The following is a 12,952-nucleotide window of genomic DNA, read 5'->3' as shown; positions in this document are numbered from 1 at the left end:
GATTGTTTAATTACTGTTACTTACATAGCCTGGGGTAGAATCTAAACCAACACTGTGGCTGCATGACTTAATTACAGATAAGCAAGTCTTCAAATTCCCCATGCCTTAGTGATAGCAAGCAGTACAGACTAATTATTTGGGATATAGGAGTTATAATAAATACTTTATTAAAAAATTGGAGAATGCTAGTACTGAATCATAAACATGTTCAATACTGGTTAAAGGACATGAGACAATACAGCAATTAGTGAAGAAACAATGTGTGAATATTATATGCACTAAAGGTTAAAATTGTAATTTTGGCTTTATATATTTTGGGTTCCCCATTACTCTAGAGTCTAGGCAGCGTGGTGACAAGTTTCAGTCCATTTAATAGATGAAAAGTATAAAATGTCTTATGTGGGTGTGTTTTTTTTTTTTTTTTTTTTTTTTTAAGGATCCTGTGGTAGCAAGCAGTGGCTACAAAGCTCTTTCTGAATTCAGTGCTGAAGAACATATAATACTTCATCTTCCAGAGCAGGTAGGTCATTTAATTACAGCACAGTATAAAATGTAGGCGAAAGAGTCCTAAATTATGTAATATTTGATTTTTTTTTTGTACGTGTTTCTATCATTTAAAAAAAAAAAAAGATATATAGGTGTTGGACAAAAAATAGAAACCCTTAAACACTGTCAGTAGGGCTACAATGGACAGCCAGGGGATGACTATTCTCCAGAAGGGCACATAGACTCACTAATTGTGTTTTATTCGGAAACGCCATGCTGTTGTATTGATTCACCTTGGATTATCATGTTCCTCTGTGGTAATGCAGCATCACTGGATGAAAACAAAGGAAACTTCTTGGAATTAGTATTGGCTTATTTAATAAAATACAATTTAAAAAAAATGGATGAGGACTGATTGTTGTGTTAAAAATTCCATTATCTGGCATGTTTAATATTCATTACTTCCTTATTTACACTCCATTTATAGTTTGGCATTGAAGATGCTCTGATTTGAATAGATGCTCAGAGGCCCATTTGCCCATTTTATTATTATTATTATTATTATTATTATTATTATTATTATTATTATTAGTCATTTAGCAGACGCTTTTATCCAAAGCAACTTACACGGACTAGGGGGTGAACAATGCATCACAACTGCTGCAGTTCTTCGTCTAATCTGAAGGACAGAGCACGAGGAGGTTAAGTGACTTGCTCATGTCACACACAGTGAGTCAGTGGCTGAGTGGGAATTTGAACCGGGGACCTCCTGCTATCAAGCCCTTTTTTTAACCATTGGATCACCAAGCCTATTGGTGTGCAAACCTGTGGTCTTGTGAGCATTCCAAAGCAACCAGTCACTGTTGCCTTGGTTACTGTGTTTATCAGAATATTTATTATCAGTCCACAGCAGTGATCAGTCAGTAAAATGCTATTAGTGCAAAATGATATAGTGCTGAGCATTTACATTTGAAGTACAATTTTATAAAATTAATTCAGATCTGTTTTATAGTGGAAAGGTATACAGTGCTGCCTCGCTATAAGTCTCTCGGTTGTAACGCACCCCGGATATAACGCTCCTACAGCATGTCCCCCAGTTCCCTTATACTAGTGATTTATGCAATATTTCTACAGTAAATACAGTAACAGTGTTGTTCAAACTATAAACAACTTCTTAGTCTAACTTCCGTTTCTGTCTCTCCCTTTTGATACAGTATCCGAACTAATGAAATGAAACTAATGAATTTAAATCAAGGGAAGTAATGTTAAAACTGTACAATGCACTAGTAAGACCTCATCTTGAATATTGTGTGCAGTTCTGGTCACCTCGCTATAAAAAAGATATTGCTGCTGTAGAAAGAGTTCAAAGAAGAGCGACCAGAATTATTCCGGGCTTAAAAGGCATGTCATATGCAGACAGGCTAAAAAGAATTGAATCTGTTCAGTCTTGAACAAAGAAGACTACATGGCGACCTAATTCAAGCATTCAAAACTCTAAAAGGTATTGACAATGTCGACCCAAGGGACTTTTTCGACCTGAAAAAAGAAAGAAGGACCAGGGGTCACAAATGGAGATTAGACAAAGGGGCATTCAGAACAGAAAATAGGAGGCACTTTTTTACACAGAGAATTGTGAGGGTCTGGAATCAACTCCCTAGTAATGTTGTTGACGCTGACACCCTGCTTGATGAGATTCTGAGATCAATAAGCTACTAACAACCAAATGCCCAAGTTTTTGTTTGTAAACTTTCTTATGTTCTTAACTGAAGAAAAGCTGCGCTAACACTATAACAGAGACAAATTATTCAGCATTTGTTTTATAACTAAATACATGTTAGGCCTATTATGTGGTTATCTTTCCTAATATATTTACTTTTTTTTTGCTGTGAGAGGAGCTGCTGTTGTCTCCGGGAGACGAGACGCTTCAGCCCTGCTCCCATTTCCTCTTCCCCTCGCCCGACCCGCTCTCCTTCTTGCACTTGGTTTGCTTGTCTGTCACTTCAGACTGAACTCCCGACCATCGTTTAGCCAGGCTATTTATAGTTTAAAAACTGTTAACTTTTTTTTGTAAAAAATATAGTGTTGATTACATGGTGCTTTATGCATGGTTAATGCTTCACTATATGTGCATTGTAGAGAAGGAGCAATTTTATTTTGTATTTTAGTCAGGGTGTGTTATGTGTCCCGTGGCGCCCCCCACTCCCTCCCCGGTTATAACGCTCATATTGTGTGTCCCTCTCCCTAGACCCACGTTATAGTGAGGGAGCACTGTATATAGTGTACACCTATGCAAGCAGAGGGGATAGTTTAATCATGTACTGTACTGTATGTACACTTCATGTAAGCATTGAAAACACAGCTGCTGTAAATTAACATCCTTGTATATTCACAAAATGCCCCACCTTAAAAAAAAAATAACAAGGCATGGGTAATACTCTTGTTTGCACAAAACAGTTCAATACTCTTCAGAAAATTACATTTTGGCTTGGCCTTTTGTTAAGTGTGTACTATTATTATGCTATTGTTTTTATTTCCGGGCCTCTGTAGGGATGTAACACTCCCAGAACCCCCTGCTTTTTATTCACGTCCTATATGAAATAACTGGCCTCTACATGTCAATAAAAATGAATATGCTTTGCCAGGAGATCTGAATGCTTTCATTCTCAAGCCAAGTGATTTGTAGCTGGGAGCAAGATTAACAATAAAGCAAGTCATTTGGAATATCTTCCCTTTATTCATCTGCTTTTTCTAATATAGCAAATTATAATACTGTTGTCAATCACACATTCACTGATTTTCAGTCAGAAAGGCAAATGTCTGTACCAATTTATGGCTGTCAGAGGAGGGCCCTTGACAGATAGAAAATATGCACCAAATAACAAGCCTGCCGCCAGAGCCAGTAATTACACCTTTATGCACATTACTGAAAACACACTCGCTCACAAGTTTCATGAACATGGACCTTTCTTTCCTTCTTTTATTTTCTCAGAGCACTTGTAAATGTAAGGTTTTGATTGGCTGGTTGATTGTAATTGTTATGCATCTCTATATGATCTCATATGTTCTTGTCAATCTGCATTGCTGGTGACACTGTTAACTTCTAATATCTCATTTTGGATCCGACTTCAAAGTTCTGGAAATTCATGGCTGCTATTCTGTGGTCACGCTTAAGTATTACAATCCAACTTGATACTTAACTGTAGCGCAAGCTTGATTGTGGGTATATTACAAGGAAATTATACCCTTTTGTGGCAGTAATTTTACCAGCTACCACAACTATATTCACTACACTTTTTAAGCTATATTCTTTTGCAAGTCCGGTAAAAATAACCTGTTTTCATTTTCACATTGTTTTAACATCTGCCGATATCAGTGATCCAGACCACAGTTTAAATCACATCTTCACTTTGGGTAAACCACTGTATTCTATGACTCCATTCCATTGCCAGTGTTGTCCAGTAAAATGTAACCTTTTCACTGCCATGTTGTTTTAACCTCTGGCCATATCACTTATACAGGTCACTTTTTTTCATGTGTCCATCTTACTTCATCTTTACAAACCATTCCATTCCAGTTAAAAGCAGGGGCGTGCAATGACTTTTTAGCAAGGCATGCAACAACGTTTAGATGAAAGATAAAAACATGGTCTTATAATGTAGGCTACTAATAGTGATTCAATAACCCACATACCACAGATCCATTCACAATTGTGCACAGCTTCACTGAAATACCATTTCAACTCTCTTCCGTTTTTTTATCATTTCTGTTTTTGTTGCAAAGTCTTTTGCACTAAACAGATTAGTCAAAAAACTTTTCACTAAGGTTTCCATTTTGATTTTTTACTTCGAGTTTGCGCACCATGAAGTGTTCAGTCAAGGTGGATTCAGTTTTACAGTTGCCTTGCATATCTTTTCTAGCACACAGCCACCAGGAAGTGAGGTGCACGCTGCATTGCGTTGCCTTGGCAGCCCGATGCAACTTGGAACGTTGCTTGCCTTGATTAACAAAGCAAGAACACTGCTGTGGTGAACCGATTACTTGCATACAGGGCTAGCATATACTTAATGTGTAGAATAAACATATTTTTGTATTGTGTTCTTAAAAATGTTGTGAAATAAAATATATTGCAAGGTATGCAATGCATGTGTTGCCTACATAGACGGCATGCCCCACTGAGGATGTTTTTTTTTTTTTTATTACCAGTTTTGAATACCCCATTCTTGTGTTATAATGGTTTATGTTGTAACTGCTTTCAGGCCAGACCAGAGGTCAAGAAACCTGAAGCCGACGAAGAAATTAATGAAGATGAGGAGGAGAAGGAAGAAGATCTTTCTGTACCAGGCATGTCCTACATCAAACTCCTCGCACTAACACCTCCTGCTGTTTTCAGTGGTATGTACTCAGTAGGAAAAGCTGTATTCTGAATTTCCATTTGAAGATTGCAACACTGCAAACTTGGAAGTAAGAGGGACTGCCAAAGTGGGCTTAACTATCAAGCACAGTGAATAGCACTGCATTTATCATGATCTTTTCTAAAAGAATGAGTGGACGCTATGTCCTATAAGATTCATGTCAAATATTTCCTTAATTATGAAAAAGTAGCTTTAAAAAAAAAAAAAAAAAAAAAAAAAAGCATTAGCTACACAACAACATTACAAGCAGACCTACTGTTTTGTATGTAATGGCTTTTATAGAAAAAGACATGAATGCAATATGTGTTGTTGTTGTTATTATTATTATTATTATTATTTATTATTATTATTATTATTATTATTATTATTATTATTATTGTGTTATAACAATCTACATTTATTATTATTTTATTTATATATTTGTTTTTGCACATGGTAGACCCGTTCACGTTAGGGGTGTCACAGCTTGAAGGAAGTTTGAGAACGACTGCATATGTTTTCAATGTTGAAGTCATCTTTTAGTTTAGGGCCTAAAAAAATGAATGAAGAAAAAAGCAAATTACACAAACACGCAACCTTAAATTGCACGAAGTCTGATGGTGTTAAGTGTGACACCATGAATCGAAAAAAGTTGATACATCTGCTTAATATAATGTGGTCAGAAATGTTATCAAACCGCATGTCTGAAATCACCTAAAGATTTTTTAAGTGCACTGCACACTTATGCTATTCTGTGTTTGCTGAGATTGCTATCCAAACAGTAACTTTTCATTGCATTTGAAAATGTGTTGTGCAAACTTAAGGGCCTGTTTTTCTACATTTCAGAAATTGGTATGTTTTATGCGCATGCACAAAAATCATCAACCAGATTAAGTGAAATGCTATATTATAATTGCTCAAGTTCAGCAGAGTAACTTTCAGCGCTTGACACAGACTTGCCTGTGTGCCTTTCTTAAAGAGTGGGGAGTGTTTCTTCCCTGGCTGCAGTTGTTTAACCCCAGGCCTGTACTGTCAGTGTTGCAATTAATTCAGACAAAGAGATTATTCATTCTCATCAGTAGGAACTAGTCAGACCATTTATCTCTGGACCTAAAGCACCCGACACCACTTAATCAGAGCTTCCTGAGTGGACGCTGATGCAGAGGTCAGCTTTGACCAACACAAGTAATTGTCTTTACTGAGGATCTTAACTTTGAACTTGTAAAAACTAACCTTTTCTTTGCCTTCCTGGCAGAGCCAAATCCGGTTTATTCTGTATAGCACTGCTTGTGGCTTTCCTGCTGTCAGAAGTGATAGATTTTGCTTCATCAGTTAGAGCTGTTTTATTTCTAATTTTGTACCATTTATTTATTTGTTTATTTTAATTATTGTTTTTGCTATAAGCTGTTTTTCTCCTATGAGGATGTCCCTTTAAATGTGGTGCCGGATCTCAATGAACTGATCCTGAATAAATAAATACATAAATCATTTCATTAAAGAAGGGTAGAAAACCCTTAGTAGTATTTAAAGACTAACATATAAAATGGACAGAGCAACAACATTATGAAAAATGGTTCTGGCATCTGTCTGTCACCCTTTCCTTGTTGTCCAAAGTTCAGAACTACATCGCCTAATCATGATCTTGTGTCTGAGACAGTGTCTGAGGTCAGTGGATGCCAACTGCCTTCCTATTCCATCTGACAGGTTCAAATTAGTGGGAGATAAAGGTATACTTAAGTTAGTAAACACAGTTCCTAAACGAGATGTTTAATTTTTAAAAGGCTATGTTTAACCAATGCAAGAGTGCATATCCCCAGAAGTATATAAGAACATAAGAAAGTTTACAAACGAGAGGAGGCCATCTGGCCCATCTTGCTCGTTTGGTTGTTAATAGCTTATTGATCCCAGAATCACATCAAGCAGCTTCTTGAAGGATCCCAGGGTGTCAGCTTCAACAACATTACTGGGGAGTTGGTTCCAGACCCTCACAATTCTCTGTGTAAAAAAGTGCCTCCTATTTTCTGTTCTGAATGCCCCTTTGTCTAATCTCCATTTGTGACCCCTGGTCCTTGTTTCTTTTTTCAGGTCAAAAAAGTCCCTTGAGTCGATATTGTCAATACCTTTTAGAATTTTAAATGCTTGAATTAGGTCGCCGCATAGTCTTCTTTGTTCAAGACTGAACAGATTCAATTCTTTTAGCCTGTCTGCATATGACATGCCTTTTAAACCCAGAATAATTCTGGTCGCTCTTCTTTGCACTCTTTCTAGAACAGCAATATCCTTTTTGTAGTGAGGTGACCAGAACTGAACACAGTATTCAAGATGAGGTCTTACTAATGCATTGTACAGTTTTAACATTACTTCCCTTGATTTAAATTTAACACTTTTCGCAATATATCCGAGCATCTTGTTAGCCTTTTTTATAGCTTCCCCACATTGTCTAGATGAAAACATTTCTGAGTCAACAAAAACTCCTAGGTCTTTTTCATAGATTCCTTCTTCAATTTCAGTATCTCCCATATGATAGTTATAATGCACATTTTTATTTCCTGCGTGCAGTACCTTACACTTTTCTCTATTAAATGTCATTTGCCATGTGTCTGCCCAGTTCTGAATCTTGTCTAGATCATTTTGAATGACCTTTGCTGCTGCAACAGTGTTTGCCATTCCTCTTATTTTTGTGTTGTCTGCAAATTTAACAAGTTTGCTTACTATACCAGAACCTAAATCATTAATGTAGATTAGGAATAGCAGAGGACCTAATACTGATCCCTGTGGTACTCCACTGGTTACATCACTCCATTCTGACGTTTCTCCTCTAATCAGTACTTTTTGTTTTCTACATGTTGACCACTCCCTAATCCATGTACATGCATTTCCTTGAATCCCAATTGCGTTTAGTTTGAGAATTAATCTTTTAAGCAGGATTTTGTCAAAAGCTTTCTGGAAATCTAAATAAACCATGTCATATGCTTTGCAATTATCCATTATCGATGTTGCATCCTCAAAAAAATTGAGCAGGTTAGTTAGACACAATCTACCTTTCCTAAAACCATGTTGACTGTCTCCCAGGATACTGTTACCATAGAGGTAATTTTCCATTTTGTATCTTCTTATAGTTTCCATAAGTTTGCATGTAATAGAAGTCAGGCTTATTGGTCTGTAGTTACCTGGTTCAGTTTTTTTTTCCCTTTTTGTGGATCGGTATTACGTTTGCAATTTTCCAGTCTGTCGGTACAACCCCTGTGTCAAGTGACTGTTTCATGATCTTGGTTAGCGGTTTGTAAATAACTTCTTTCATTTCTTTGAGTACTATTGGGAGGATCTCATCCGGCCCAGGGGATTTGTTTATTTTAAGAGCTCCTAGTCCCTTTAACACTTCTGCCTCGGTTATGCTAAAGTTATGCTAAACTTCCTTTTTGACTTGCGTTTGCAGTTCTCTGTACTCTTTCTGTGTACTTTGTTTTTGGTCCCTTTTAAACGCTCTGTAAAGTACCTTTTTTCACTGAATATTTTTTTTTTTAAATTATCAATTAAACCATTTTGTCAATTTAGTTTTACATTTAGATTTGTCTACTTTTAGGGATATAATTGTTTTGTGCCTCTAATACTACATTTTTGAAGAACAACCTTTTTCTGTGGATGTTTTCTCTATTTTACTCCAATCTACTACTTCTCTGTTTCATACCTTCATAGTTTGCCTTTCTAAAATTGTAAACCTTAGCTTTAGTCATTACTTTTGGGGTTTTAAAAAGCACTTCAAATGCATGTCTTTCATTTTTACATATATCTTGAACTGTATATTAAATTTGGTCTGGGGTAATACAGAGGCTCAGAAGTCACACATGCAGTTTTTACATCTATCTAGGGAAACACTTACCTAGTTGTGATAAAACAGGGTAACAACATTCTTTGGCACAACATAGTTAGAGTATAATAATCTGCAAGAAATATGGAGGCACCTTTCACACTTTTATTTTCACATTTTGTACAAGTGTAGTCTTTTTAATATTACTGACAGCTCTACTTTAATATTTACAACTGTGGCAGTGGTATGTATCATATTTTAATGACACGCTTGCTTTCTACAACTTTGTTTTATTGTCAAATAGTGTTTTCTGTAGCTGTTCTATGAGATATTGTTTTGGATTTTTGACTACTTTCTCTTGTTCTTATTCAGCACTTCAAGACTTTTTGGCATCTCTCATGAAGCAGGAGATGGTTGCAATGCCTCGCGGAGTGTACCACTCGGCTCTCAAAGGTGGAGCCTTGCGCACTGACCAGGGGAAGGCTGTAGCAGGGATTCCAGGGTTCTTGCTAAAAACCTATGAAAAGAACAGGCAGCCAGGGCTGAAACCTGGACTTGCAGGTGAGGTGGCAGGTTTTCTTCTCTCATACTTGCTTTTATGTTCTAAAGAAACAAAATACTGTATCTTGCTGTTATTGTTACTATTAGTACTTTGTTATTATCGTGTGTGTGTGTGTGTGTGTGTGTGTGTGTGTATATATATATATATATATATATATATATATATATATATATATATATATATATATATATATATATATAATATATATATAGTATATATATATATATTATATACATAGAGGGGTTTGGACACAACCTTGTGTTTTAGCTGGATTGTTGCTCTGCTATGATCTTCCCATTCAGACTGACAGGGATGGAAGGCCCATCAATCGATTTCTTGTCAGCAGGGGACGCAGCTATCAGCAGATGCTGACAGCTCTTATTCATGAGGTATTTTTTTTTAATATAATTTAAAAAAAGGTTCTTCAGTTACTTTTCCAAATACCTTTCTAAGTTTGCTCTTTGGAACAAAAAGCTTGTGTTCTTAGAGGGCTTCTACGTAATAAGATCTGAGTCCTGAATGCACAGTTTTGAATTTTCTTGGAAGGAATGGTGACCAAACTTTGCAATTGATCAAATTTAGTCTTTAGAGTTGGATATGTCCATAATACAGAGACAAATGCAGGTTGGTAATTGAAAAATTTTACTTGTTTTTAAGTAAATTCCATTATGTTATTGTTGCTGTTTTTAGCATCGTAAGAAGGCAGTTTGATCTTTAAATAAAATGTTTCTGAATTGCCAGGTAGAAAAATGTATGATGAATTGTATAAACAAGTTGAATGCGCATTGTTTATAGGGTAAAAGCTGCGACACACCAGATGCAACAAGCGGAACTGCAGCGATGCGACAAATTTAATAGAACCTGTTCTTTTGATAAGTATCTTTCACACCACAGGCGACATGACAGGCAATGTGGTGGGGCGACACCAGGGCGACACTGAAGTGATACGAAATATAGGATTGAATCCTATTTTTTGCAGTTTTTTTATGTGGCAACTAAATAATTGACCAATCAGAGAAACAATAACATAAACGTCTGATAACCTTTTACTCCATTTAGCTGCTGACACGTAGTTTTAAACCATCAAATGCATACGTGAGTAAGATTGCAGTTTAGTATAGAAATAATTACATTTTCTAGGACAGGACACTTCTGCTGCATATTTACCATCTCAATTAGAAAACTGATTATTTGGATCTGATTGCAGCAAAGACTACAAGACATTATAGTGATCTAAACAGATCTAAATACAGATTATATCAATGTTACAGTACATCACACACCTGTTTTTTCATTGTATTAATATTAATAATGAAAAATAAATCAAAAGAAAGGTTTATATAGTGATAAGAATGGCAGTATTTCAGTCCGATGCTGTTTAGATCATTAACGCAAAGCCCAGACTTAGCAGTACAGTAGTCTCCGGTTAAGAGAACACCCCTCGGGAAGCAAGCAAAGTGTCCTTTAAGATGGAGTTGATCACCAGACACAATATCAATCAATCAATCAATCAATCAATATGTATTACTTGGCACAACGCTCATGTATCATTATATGAAATGAATACAATAAAAAAGCGAAAAGCAATAGACACCTGTAAGTTTATTATTACAGTTTATTAACAAAGACAAACTAATGTTAATGAACTGTCAAAATAAATGAACAAAGCACCCCTACACAAATTAAAAAATGAAACAGCAGCTCTAGATTAATTATGAATAACAGTATAGCAGCAAGACGTGCACAAATTGAATTAACAGAATGGTGAAGCAACTCACCAGAATGGAAAACACCGAATTGCTTGGCGACTTGTGTCTGTTTTAGTTTTTTTTTTTTTTTTTTACAAGAGCTTGAACAATTTACAACTTTTGTAGCAAGAGAAACAGCAGTGCATTTCGTTGTTTGTTTACGTGCTATTTTGTAGTGATGAGGGGCACTCGTGGAAATCAGAATACAAAACGAGACAATGATATGACGGCACTTCTGGAAAGATTAAATAAACCAATCAGTGTGCCTCAAGATACTGTCGCGATGACGAGTCACATTTGAAAACGTTGAATAAACTGTTTGAATTTAAGTTGATTGATGATGATGAGTAATCCGGTTACAAAACAGTTCTGTATCAGTTCTGAACGAATTGCTAGTGATTCTGAAAAGGTGTTCTTTTAAGCAAAGTTCTTGTTCCTTTAGCTGGAGCATTTACTATAGGAAAAATAAGTTTCACCACAAGGGTGTTCTCTTAGGCGAAGTGTTCTCTTAGGAGGTGTTCTACTGTATTTTTTGAAGATTTGGCTTCAATCACACATTCCCATCACTTGTGTGTAAGGACATAGTGCTGTTGATAGTGACATCTAGGTCATGTTAATGTTATGGACCATTAGATTTCACAATTTACGTAGTTATAGAAAGTATATGTTATTTTAAGCTTTTCTAAATTTATGTTTTTTACCTATAAAAGCAATACCGAAAGCAGTCAAGTTTTGAACCACTGAACACAACCTCTGTGACCAAAACTAGTTTCTACATTGCATAAGAGACAGCATTTCTTTCTACTCAAATGGTCACGCTGGAGCATAATGCCTACTCCCTAGTCTGAGAAGTTCTAGATGGTAAACGTAAATGGATAAAAGCTCCCTGAAGCACAAGAGCGTGCTGTTGATGAAAGGCAGATTGTGTCCTAACCTTGCATGTTAGGGAGAAGAATAGGAGTCCCTGCTGATTCTCCAAAATTCCTGTGAAAACGATGACCCGGTGTAAAGGGCTGCCTGCGACAAGGACAGAGCCTATTCGTTTTGGGAAAGGTCCAGGAAATCGGGGACAGTTGCTCACCAAAATCTGACTTTGTCCTTGTGGGCAGACCATTCAGGAAACCTGACATGATCTCATGCTGGTGTTCATGACCCCCAAACCCCTTTGGAAGAATAGACTCATAATAAATTAAAAAGGTGCTATTTGTGAGTCATGCAAGTGAACACGTTGAGCTTTCTCAGGAGATAAGGAGGTGTTCATTAAGGATGTCCCTTATAAAGAGGAGCAATCTGGACACATTTCCCTAATTCTTCTCCACAGCAACAAGGCTTGCATAAACAGACCTGGGAATGATAGAGCTTAAGTAACTACTGTGTTGATGAACACAACATGTGGGAGAACTACTTTTTCAAAGCAGTTTCTCAGTCCTCCAGATGTGATTGTTTGGGGCAGTGTAGTTATTGCATCTGGTAGTATTTGCCAATTAGGATTTTACTACAAAAGAATCCTCCTGAAACGTTATGACAGCACCTCTATAGCAACAGAATGTTTTTTCCATTTCCTATGAGTTCTTTACATTTTTTGTTTTATTTTCTGAGGCTAAACTGATCTGGGTGGGGAACTTCAGTCTATCCTATTAAAAGATATCACCTAAAAAAAGCATTTGTTGTATGTGAACCAGCATATCTTATCCATCCTGTACTGAAAAACAGAATTTAATACATTTAAAAAGTCATAGTACCAATCACGACATCACATATATAAAGTTCTTGATAAGTCTTGCTTTCCATAATACTCAAAAGGACATGACTGAGCAGTTTCATTTAACGTCCCTTGTATGAAGTGCGTCAATCGTATAATGCACATGTACTTTATAATGCATATACTTGGAATAATGCACACCCCTTTTAAAATGCGCTCATGTGGTATGCTAAAAGCAGAGTGGTATTGCAAAGA

The 12,952-nt window shown here is 36.4% G+C and overlaps 1 protein-coding gene across 1 annotated transcript in view; it reads left to right on the top strand.

Annotated features, from left to right (window-relative positions):
• Positions 1 to 12,952, top strand: part of focad (focadhesin) — a 95,791-nt gene that overhangs the window by 35,014 nt on the left and 47,825 nt on the right. The window contains exons 18-21 of the mRNA XM_041221620.1: positions 437 to 520; positions 4,743 to 4,878; positions 9,058 to 9,246; positions 9,515 to 9,636. Of these exons, the coding sequence (XP_041077554.1) occupies positions 437 to 520; positions 4,743 to 4,878; positions 9,058 to 9,246; positions 9,515 to 9,636 (531 nt within the window). The remainder of the gene's footprint in view (positions 1 to 436; positions 521 to 4,742; positions 4,879 to 9,057; positions 9,247 to 9,514; positions 9,637 to 12,952) is intronic.

This window comes from Polyodon spathula, chromosome 2 (assembly GCF_017654505.1).
Source record: "Polyodon spathula isolate WHYD16114869_AA chromosome 2, ASM1765450v1, whole genome shotgun sequence".
Taxonomy (NCBI): domain Eukaryota; kingdom Metazoa; phylum Chordata; class Actinopteri; order Acipenseriformes; family Polyodontidae; genus Polyodon; species Polyodon spathula.
Note: the sequence above shows the minus strand (reverse complement) of the source record. Positions and strands in the feature narration are given on the sequence as shown.